The following is an 11,203-nucleotide window of genomic DNA, read 5'->3' on the forward strand; positions in this document are numbered from 1 at the left end:
CACTTCAAGTTTTGGACTTTGAGACACTCTTTAAAGACTGGACTGTTTTCAAAAGGACACAGTGACTCTTTAAGCGCCAGGTATCCTCCGTTTATTTTCTTGGTCCTGTATGCAAATTGAGATATTTGCTTTGTGGGAAACCTTTGGCAGCTTTTACCTCTTGTTAATCACAGTTGGTTTTGTTCACGTGTATGTCACACATTTATAGGTGTAGCGCTTGAGTTAGGGTATCACAACATTTTATTTATATGCAATTATTTAAGCTGCAGATGGATCAGCGAAGGTCCTGCTTCCCAGGGCACACAATATGGCTGCCCATTTCAAAAGAAGAAGTGGTGTAGCTTCCGAGTTCCTATAGCAACCAAGGAAGCTTAATACATCATTAGAAAGAGTCTAAAAAGTGAAACATTTTTTTTAAATACAGTTATCTAATACTACACAACTGGTTCATTTAAAAAAAAAATACAGGATTTTAGATGAAATGCTGCTTTAAAAGTTTTTAAGTTGACTTGTAAACAACATGAGAAACAGAGACTTGGAAGTAGCTGGAAGTCAAAACCCTCCCACTTGTATGATACCACTATCCTGAACAGGAGTTTGCATAGACAGTTACCAATTCTCCACCTCCATTATTGTCTCTCTGATAATCACAGGGTGAGATAAGGAGGACGAGGTTATACTTGATTTTGTATAAACTATAAGGGTTTGCCCTTTTAAACTCGATAGGACAGCTCATACTGTACCTGCAGGAACAGTCCTAATTTCAGTGTTTGTTAAAACACAGTGGTTGAGTTTTTTGATGCCTAACAGTGTATTAGATGTATGTGCTGTACAGTTTCTCTTTAAATAAACAGTCCAATATTTTTAGGAACTTTTTTCCTTGCGGTTTTTTTGTTTTGTTTTTTTGTCACATTTTTATGTAATTGAACTTTTAACATTGTAATGATTATTTTTACAGCACTATATAAATATCTGCACAAAAGTTAGGCTACATCTGCAAGTCATTTGTGAGAAGAACTGGAACTTTAAGCCACGGGACCCTGTCCCCAAACTAACTTTCCTATTACCAATTATGATATGAGACAAAGGAACATACAGTATTTGCTCTACTTGGATCCGGGCTGTGGTACATTTTAGTAACTGGCCTATGACCTCCCCCCACCACTTATTGGAGAAAGACATTATTTTAGGGAAATGGAAGAAATTCATTTGTGATGAGGAAGATTACTCCATAGGGAGTTATACAGATTGGGGAAAGAACAGATATCAAAGTTTTAAAAATAGAGATGCAAATAGATTAAATGGAAGGAAAATAATAGATATGTGAATAGATCAAATATGAGAGATATTACTCCATCACCCATGGAAGGGCAGATTTGAGCACACTCTATGACAAGAAAGATTAAATTCACCAAGAAGGTTTGATACAAAATATAGATTTAATTAATCAATCACCTATAGAATCACTGGGCTCACAGAAATATGTGAAGTTTCAACAGACCAAAGAAATTCATAGACATAAGAAAGACATGTCCCAGTACCCCCATAATGGGGAAAGAGAGTCAGAGATCTTCCAATAACCCAGGAGATTCTTCCACCTTTGGTGGGGCAAGAAATAAATCGAATAAGTTCCCTTTTTGCAGATGTGAAGGAGTTTTCCAGTTCTTGGGAGACAAAGAACAGATTTGCTCCTCTAATGGAGAGAGAACATCAACAGGGCACACGCAGAAAAACAAGAGATTCAGGGGGAAAAGAAGAAAGAGCAAAACTATCAAAGACTGTAAACTAGTAAGAAATATTTTTCATTTAAGTAAAAAAATTCTTAGTCAAACAAGAGAAAGTGATTTCAAAGGTTCTTACATTTGCACCTACCACAGGTCCTAGCAGTTTTAATCTATTTATAGAGGCAAATACATTTATTAGAAAATTGACAATAAAAATATATTTTCTCACAAGAAATACAGAAAATATTCCCATTATAAATGGTGATCTAAATAAGAGTGTACCGATAGAGGAGAGATTTTCTCACACAGATCTAAGACCAAGGTCAACATTTTATCCAAGTTTCACTAAAGGTCATCATTTGGAAGTGTTTTTCCAAATTATTAATAAAGATTTTGAAAAAATAGCTGCTGACCTTAGTAAGTTTAAGAACAATCTTACTAAGAAAGGAAGATTTAGAACAACTAATGGAAGATAAAGATATAATTATAAAGCAGACAGACAAAGGGGAGGAGTCGTTGTCATGGATAGGGAATTTTGTGTTAATGACGTAGGTAGGATTTTGAATCATAAGAAAATGTATGTAAAGTTAAAGAAGGATCATAGTGCAAGATTCCTAAATGAGATGGAAATGCTTCTCTCAAAAGGGAAAAATATAGGAATTTTAAAAAAAAGAGTTAAGGCAGGGGGGGGGCGTGAAAGGCAGGGGGGGGCGTGAAAGGCAGGGGGGGGCATGAAAGGCAGGGGGGGGCGTGAAAGGCAGGGGGGGCGTGAAAGTCAGGGGGGGGCGTGAAAGTCGGGGGGGGGGCGTGAAAGTCAGGGGGGGGGCGTGAAAGGCAGTGGGGCGTGAAAGGCAGGGGGGCGTGAAAGGCAGGGGGGGGGCGTGAAAGGCAGGGGGGGGCGTGAAAGGCAGGGGGGGGCTTGAAAGGCAGGGGGGGCGTGAAAGGCAGGGGGGGGCGTGAAAGGCAGGGGGTGTGTGAAAGTCGGGGGGCGTGAAAGGCAGGGGGGGGGCGTGAAAGGCAGGGGGGGCGTGAAAGGCAGGGGGGGCGTGAAAGGCAGGGGGGGCGTGAAAGGCGGGGGGGCGTGAAAGGCAAGGGGGGGGCGTGAAAGGCAAGGGGGGGGCGTGAAAGGCAAGGGGGGGCGTGAAAGGCAAGGGGGGGGCGTGAAAGGCAGGGGGGGGGTGAAAGGCGGGGGGCGTGAAAGACGGGGGGGCGTGAAAGGCACACACACACACAGTGTCACACACACACACACACACAGTGACACACACACACACACAGTGACACACACACACACAGTGTCACACACACACACACGTCACCTAGAGCGACACACACGCGACACCTACCTCTACTTCCGGGCGCCGCCATCTTCTCACTCGGCGCCGCGAGGGAGGAAGGGTGTCCTTCCGGGCGCCGCCATCTTAGGCGCCGCGAGGGAGGAAGGGGGTCCTTCCGGGCGCCGCCATCTTTGCAGCCTGCCTGGCCACTGCCTGTTCCCCCGCCGGGAATGGAGATGAGCGCCGGGAGGGAGAGGTGAGCGGAGGGAGGGAGAGGTGAGCGGAGGGAGAGGTGAGCGGAGGGAGGGGAGAGGTGAGTGGTGAGCGGAGGGAGGGAGGAGACAGGTGAGCGGAGGGAGGGAGAAGTGAGCGGAGGGAGGAGAGAGGTGAGCGGAGGGAGGGAGGGAGAGGTGAGCGGAGGGAGGGAGGGAGGGGAGAGGTGAGCGGAGGGAGGGGAGAGATGAGCGGAGGGAGGGGAGAGATGAGCGCCGGGAGGGGAGAGGTGTGTGTGTGACACTGTGTGTGTGTGTGACACTGTGTGTGTGGGGGGGGGCGTGGCGCCGAGGGGGAAGAGAGTGGCAGTTGGGTGACGTCAGACCCACCAATCTGATTGGCCAGAGGCTGAGGACCAATCATTCACCGCAGCTAGTACCAACCTTTCGATTTTATATATTAAGATAGTTCTAAATATGAAAGCTCAGAGAAAGATAAATAAAAGAAGAAAAAATAAGGACGAAAATGATTAAATAAACTTTATAAAGCATATATAAATTCAATAAAAGTGCAATGACGCTGAACAATGGATAATTGTGCACTCACACAAATACAATTAAAATGGGGGGGTATATTTAAGTAATAATCCCCTCAGAACAGGGCATTACTGACCATTATAGGCTAAAGCAGTAAAATTCAGGGCATTATTGAAAACCCTGCCCTCTGATTGGTTAAAATTACAGGCATTATCCAATCAGTAATGCCCGGAAATGTAGCTGCTTGCAAAGTGTTGATTTCAATGTGATTATTTTCAGCTTTCAGAAGAGCTGAGACAGGGCAGGGGATTGGTTAAAAAGTATCAGCCACGGGTTGACTCCTCCCCCTTGCTCCGTGAACTGAGAAAATTCAGTTGAATTGGTGGGGTGGGGTGGGGGAGAGAGGGAGTCTGCAAAGCAAGTGAGTGTCTGTCTGCAGTTTGTTTCTGGCTGTGTGTGTGTGTGTGTGTGTGTGTGTGTCAGCAGCAGTGTTTATGAGTGTAGCAGCAGCTGTGTGTGTGCTGTGCTGTTGTGTTGTATTTGTGTGTAGCAGCACTTGGTGTGTGTAGCAGCAGTTTGTGTGTGTAGAGGATCTGTGTTGTGTGTATAGGTGCTGTGTTGTGTTGTGTGTATAGGTGCTGTGTTGTGTTGTGTGTAGAGGTGCTGTGTTGTGTTGTGTGTAGAGGTGCTGTGTTGTGTGAGTGTAGAGCTCCAGTGTGTGTGTGTGTGTGTGGCTGTGTGTGAGGAGGTGCTGTGTTGTGTGAGTGTAGAGCTCCAGTGTGTGGGTGGCTGTGTGTGAGGAGGTGCTGTGTTGTGTGTGTTCCAGCCAGGGCATTATTGGCCAATAATGCCCTGTTCTTCGGGGATTATTACTTAATTATAGGCTAAAGCAGTAAAATTCAGTTTTCAATCTGTTTATTTCCAGCCAATCAGCTTTCAGAACAGCTGAGACAGGGCAGGGGATTGGTTTGAATTAAGTAAAAGCTCTGAGACGTGGCAGGGGATTGGTCAAAAAGTATCAGCCACGGTTTGACTCCACCCCCTCCCGAGCTGACAGATTTTCTGAGCAGATTCAGTTGAATTGGGGGGAGGAGGAGAGAGAGACTGCAAAGAAGTAAGTGTGTTGTGTATAGAGGTGCAGTGTTGTGTGTGGGGGGGGGAGGGGGTGTAGAGGTGCTGTGTTGTGTGTGTGTGTGTGTGTGTGTGTGTGTGTGTGTGTGTGTGTGTGTTGTGCTGTTGTATGTGTAACAGGAGTTTGTGTGAGTGTAGAGCTGATGTATGTGTGTGTGTGTGTGTGTGTGTGTGTGTGTGTGTGTGTGTGTGTGTGTACAGAGCTCCAGTGTGTGTGTGTGTGTATGTGTGTGTTTAGAGCTCCAGTGTGTGTGTGTGTCAGTACTGTAGCAGTGTTTATGGGTGTAGCATGTGTGTGTAGCAGCAGAGTTTGTGTGTGTGTAGAGGTGCTGTGTAGTGAGTGTAGAGGAGGTGCTGTGTTGTGTGTCTAGAGCTCCAGTGTGTTTGTGTGTAGAGGCACTGTTGTGTGTGGTGTGCTGTTTTGTGTGTGTGTAGCAGCAGTTTGTGTGTGAGCTGGTGTGTGTGTGTGTGTGTATACACACAGAGGGGGCGGCTGTGTGTGGATATAGATATCTGCAGTGTAAGAGTATATAGAGGTTGTTTCATGTATTTACCATTTTATTTGAATAAAAAAATATATTTAACTTTACAAAAGTGTCTATTATTTATGAAAAAAGCCTACATTTAGCCTATAATAGTAATAATCCCCTCAGAACAGGGCATTACTGGCCAAGAATGCCCTGGCCAGTAATGCCCTGTTCTTCAGGGATTATTACTTAAATAATGCCCTGGCTGGAAGAGTTGAAGGCGCAAGGCGAAGCCGAGGGACGTTAACCCAGCCAGGGCATTATTGGCTAGTAATGCCCTGTTCTGAGGGGATTATTACTATTATAGGCTACATGTAGGCTTTTTTCATAAATAATAGACACTTTTGTATAGTTATATACTCACACACGCACACACCCCAGCTCAACACGCAACACAGCACCTCTACACACACACAGTAGCACTACACACAAACGCTGCTGCTGCTGCTACACACACACACAACCCAACAGCACCACACACACACACACACATACACACACACACACACACACACACACAAACAAACAAATGCTGCTGCTGCTGCTGCTGCTGCTGCTGCTGCTGCTGCTGCTGCTGCTGCTGCTGAGACACACACACATACACACTAGACAGACAGAAACTGCAGCCACAAACAAACTACAGACCACCACTTACTTTGTAGCTACACACACACTCTCTCTCCCTCCCCAATTCAACTGAATCTGTCAGCTCTGTTCACAGAGGGAGGGGGAGGAGTCACTGCCTGGCTGCTACTTCCTGACCAATCCTCTGCCTTGTCTCAGTGCTGTTCCTGCATCCTGATTAATCCCGTCCTGTCTCAGTGTTCTGAAAGCTGATTGGCTGGAAATAAACACATTGGAAATAAACACATTGCAAGCTGCAAAAATTCCGGGCATTAACCAATCAGTTTTATTTTATTTAGCCAATTAGAGAGCAGGGATTTCAATAATGCCTGGAATTTTACAGCTTTAGCCTATAATCGCCTGTAAGAAACTCTCAGATTTCTCTCCTCCTGCAATCACTGTTAGCTGGACTCCAATTGTTGTGGGACTGTATTTCCTGGGTTACCGCCGGACTATTTTGTGGTCTCTTGGTTGAGGTGCATAGCCGCTTTTTTGGTTGCAGACCCCTGCTTGCTGGTAGCGGTCGCAGCTCTGCTCCACGGCTGCCTCTTCCTTCTGACCGGTGTTTTTAAGTGTCCTTGGTCTTACGCAGGACTGCACGGTCCACCCGGCTCCTCCTGTATCTAACATAATGAACCCGGAAGTGATTCGTCCCCGTCAGTGCTCCAGCTCCAAGCTCTCTGGCAGAGTTCAATTGTCAGTGTCTGACTGCAGGTAAAAGAAAGTTGACAAGAGTGGCCACAGCCCGTGCTTGCTATGCTGCTCCAACGCATTTCCCCACTTAGTATGGATTCATCAGGTATGGGTCTGCATCTACTATAGCCTTACTATTTGAATTGTATTGTATTGTATGTCTTTATTTATATAGCGCCATTAATGTACATGGCGCTTCACAATAGTAATACATGTGGTAATCAAATAAATAACAGATCATGGGAATAAGTGCTTTAGACATAAACGTAACATTAAGGAAGAGGAGTCCCTGCCCCGAGGAGCTTACAGTCTAATTGGTAGGTAGGGAGAACGTACAGAGACAGTAGGAGGGAGTTCTGGTAAGTGCGTCTGCAGGGGGCCAAGCTTTATGTATCATGTGTTCAGAATATTCACAGTGCTATTCATATGCTTCATTAAGCAAGTGTGTCTTAAGGTGGGTCTTAAAGGTGGATAGAGAGGGTGCTAGTCGGGTACTGAGGGGAAAGGCATTCCAGAGGTGTGGGGCAGTCAGTGAAAAAGGTTTAAGGCGGGAGAGGGCTTTAGATACAAAGGGGGTAGAAAAAAGACATCCTTGAGCAGAACGCAAGAGTCGGGATGGTGCATAGCGAGAAATTAGGGCTGAGATGTAAGGAGGGGCAGAAGAGTGTAAAGCTTTAAAAGTGAGGAGAAAAATGGAGTGTGAGATGCGGGATTTGATCGGAAGCCAGGAGAGGGATTTCATGAGGGGAGATGCTGAGACAGATCTAGGAAAGAGTAGAGTGATTCTGGCAGCAGCATTTAGGATAGATTGTAGGGGAGACAGGTGAGAGGCAGGAAGGCCGGACAGCAGGAGGTTACAGTAATCAAGACGGGAGAGAATGAGGGCCTGAGTCAGAGTTTTAGCAGTCGAGCAACAGAGGAAAGGGCGTATCTTTGTTATATTGCGGAGGAAAAAGCGACAGGTTTTAGAAATGTTTTGAATGTGAGGGGCGAATGTGAGAGAGGAGTCGAGTGTGACCCCTAGGCAGCGTGCTTGGGCTACTGGGTGAATGATCGTAGTTCCAACAGTAATGTGGAAGGAGGTAGTAGAGCCAGGTTTGGGAGGAAGTATGAGGAGCTCTGTTTTAGCCATGTTGAGTTTAAGGCGGCGGAGGGCCATCCAGGATGATATAGCAGAGAGACATTCAGAAACTTTGGTTTGTACAGCAGGTGTAAGGTCGGGTGTTGAAAATTATATTTGTGTGTCGTCAGCATAGAGGTGATATTTAAACCCAAAAGATGTTATTAGGTCACCTAGAGAGAGTGTGTACAGAGAAAAGAGAAGAGGTCCCAGGACAGAGCCCTGGGGTACCCCCACAGAGAGATCAATAGAGGAGAAGGAGGTGTTAGCAGAAGAGACACTGAAAGTACGATGGGAGAGGTAGGATGAGATCCAGGATAGAGCTTTGTTCCGAATACCAAGAGTATGGAGAATGTGAAGGAGAAGAGGGTGGTCCACGGTGTCAAATGCTGCAGAGAGGTCGAGTAATATGAGCAGAGTGTAATGACCTCTGTCTTTGGCAGCATGGAGGTCTTCAGTTATTTTAGTGAGGGCTGTTTCCGTGGAGTGAGCAGTGCGGAAGCCAGATTGTAGAGGGTCTAGGAGAGAATAGGTGTTGAGAAAATGGAGCAAGCGAGAGAATACAAGACGTTCAAGGAGTTTAGAGGCAAAAGGCAGGAGGGAGACAGGTCGATAGTTAGAAAGACAGGTAGGGTCAAGCTTGCTGTTTTTGAGTAATGGTATGACTGTTGCATGTTTGAAGGAGGATGGAAAGGTTCCAGAGCAGAGTGAGGAGTTAAAAATGTGTGAGTGTAGGGATTATAGTAGGAGCAAGAGGTTTTAGGAGATGGGAGGGAATGGGGTCAAGAGGGCAAGTGGTAGAGGGAGAAGAGGCGATCAACAGCGACACATCCTCCTCTGAGACAGTGGAAAAAGAGTCAAGGAAGGCAGGAGGCGAGTTAGGAAGAGGTGTAGGATGGGAGGAAGAAACAGAGGGGATGTTCTGCCTTATGGATTCCACCTTTTCCTTAAAATAGTCAGCAAAGTCCTGAGCGGAGATGGAGGAAGGAGAGGCAGCTGAGGGTGGTTTGAGTAGAATATCAAAGACAGAGAACAGTCGGCGTGGGTTAGACTTGTGCATGTTGATTAGTGCACAAAAGTAGGCTTGTTTAGCTTGCGAGAGGGCAGAGTTGATACAGGATAGCATAAATTTGTAGTGAGGGAAGTCTGCGAGAGTGTGAGACTTCCTCCAGAGGCGTTCAGAGGAACGAGTGGAGGAACGCAGCATGCGTGTGTGTTAATTTAGCCAGGGTCTAGGGTTAGAAGGACGAGTGCGGCAGAGAGAAAGAGGGGCATGTAGATCAAGAGACGAGGCCAAGACAGAGTTGTAGTTCCTGACCAGGTTGTCGGGGTCTGTAGCAGAGCTGAGAGAGGAGAGGGAGGAGCGTAAAGTGGACTCAAAGTCAGGTAAGTGAATAGAGCGCAGGTTTCTGCAGAACCGGGGGGTAGGTGGAGAAGGGGAGAAGCGAGATAGAGAGAATGAGATGAGATGATGGTCAGAGAGAGGAAAAGGGGAAATGGAAAAATCGGAGAGAGAAGTTCTTAGTGAAAACCAGGTCTAAGTAGTGGCCATCCTTGTGTGTGCTGGCTGCAGTCCACTGTTGAATGCCAAAAGAAGAGGTTAGAGAGAGAAAGCGGGAAGACCAAGGGAGAGAGGGGTCATCAATGTGGCAATTGAAGTCCCCAAGGAGAAGAACAGGGGAGTCTGAGGAGAGGAAGAAAGAGAGCCAGGATTCAAAGTGAGAGATAAAGGCAGAAGGGGGATGAGTAGAGGTAGGTGGGCGATAGATGACCGCCACATGGACAGGGAGAGGAGAGAAAATCTGGACAGTGTGAGCCTCAAAGGAGGGAAAAGCAAGAGAGGGAGGAATAGGAAGGGTTCGGTAACGACAGAGAGAGGAGAGCAGGAGCCCCACGCCTCCACCCCTGCCATCAGGGTGCGGAGTGTGGGAGAAGGAAAGGCCACCATAGGAGAGGGCAGCTTCCAGAGCAGAGTCAGACTGAGTGAGCCAGGTCTCAGTTATAGCAAATAGGAGCAGAGAGTGAGAAAGAAGTCATTCACAGAGAGGAACTTGTTAGAAAGGGAGCGAGCATTCCAAAGGGCACAGGAGAAAGGGAGAGAGGAGGGAGAGTGGCAGGGGATGGGTATGAGGTTGGAGGGGTTGACACCAGAAGGAGTAGAGGTTGCAATTGGCAGGCGAGGACGAGCGCATGTAGGAATAAGACAGGGACCAGGATTGGGAGAGATATCCCCAGAAGCAAGGAGGAGAAGCATGGATAGAAAGAGGATGTGTGAGGATGATTTGTAGGGGTGTTTTTTAGTGCAGGGGATATAGCTGTGTGGTGTCAGAGGACGCAGGTAAGAAAGGAGTTCATGTGAACAGAGAAGTGGTGAAGGAAGGAGAGATGGAGATATATGAATGGAGTTAGAGACATACTGATGCTGGTAAAAAGAAGTGCATAATTGCTACTGGTTGATGTGACAAATCCTCCTTGTTTTCAGTATCAGCCAGTGCCTTCCGTATGGCAGAACGATGTAGGGCTAATCTCTCTTTAAGCATCCTCATTGTCTTTCCCACGTAATAAATGTCACGGTTGCATCAACTGCCAGTACTTGATATTGGGGAATTCCTATCCACACCCTCACACTGGCATCCGCCAGAAGATCAAGGATACAATGAATTGTGAATCCAAATACGTTGTATATTTTATACAATGCCCATGTGGCCTTTATTACGTGGGAAAGACAATGAGGATGCTTAAAGAGAGATTAGCCCTACATCGTTCTGCCATACGGAAGGCACCAAATGAAAATAAGAGAATATTTCACTTTTTATGTATGCTGGTGCATTACAGTGAGATACCTCAGGTCCCTTTTAGTCAAGAGCCACCTGTAGCAATGTTTGCTGAGAGTGTGACACAGCATGTATTCTAATTTATTACCAGTTTCTCTATTTGACATTGTCTGCATTATGTATTTTTGTTGGTTTTTAAGGTGTCGCTTCCTGACATGATGCATAGAGTCATCATTGCATTATCATTTCTTACACTATGCATTAGGCGTTATATGGCTGAGTGCTTTCAGCATTTATATATTGTCCTAGATTCCAGTCATCCACGTCATCCACACGTGTGTATATATGTTTTAATCCCTCACATTTTTTTGCACATTTACGGTGAGCACATCAGGTGTTTCACATGTTTCGCTTAACTTGCAGTTACAATGTGTATTTTGCACGTCCCTGAAATAGTTAATCTATCCAGGTATCAGCTCCAGATCAGTTTAGCCCATGCGCACTCTCTCCGGTTATCCAAGATATCGCTGGGTCTGGCAGACTTATGTAGTCTCTCAGCAGTAACATTATGCAATTCCTGAGCC

The 11,203-nt window shown here is 46.2% G+C and overlaps 1 protein-coding gene across 1 annotated transcript in view; it reads right to left on the reverse strand.

Annotated features, from left to right (window-relative positions):
• The window catches only part of PUS7L (pseudouridine synthase 7 like), a 66,832-nt gene extending 63,554 nt beyond the window's left edge, over nt 1-3,278 (reverse strand). The window contains exon 1 of the mRNA XM_075600102.1: nt 3,071-3,278. Within this exon, the coding sequence (XP_075456217.1) occupies nt 3,071-3,092 (22 nt within the window). The 5' untranslated portion in view covers nt 3,093-3,278. The remainder of the gene's footprint in view (nt 1-3,070) is intronic.
• Nucleotides 3,279-11,203: the final 7,925 nt, after the last annotated feature.

Source organism: Ascaphus truei, chromosome 5 (genome assembly GCF_040206685.1).
Source record: "Ascaphus truei isolate aAscTru1 chromosome 5, aAscTru1.hap1, whole genome shotgun sequence".
NCBI lineage: Eukaryota > Metazoa > Chordata > Amphibia > Anura > Ascaphidae > Ascaphus > Ascaphus truei.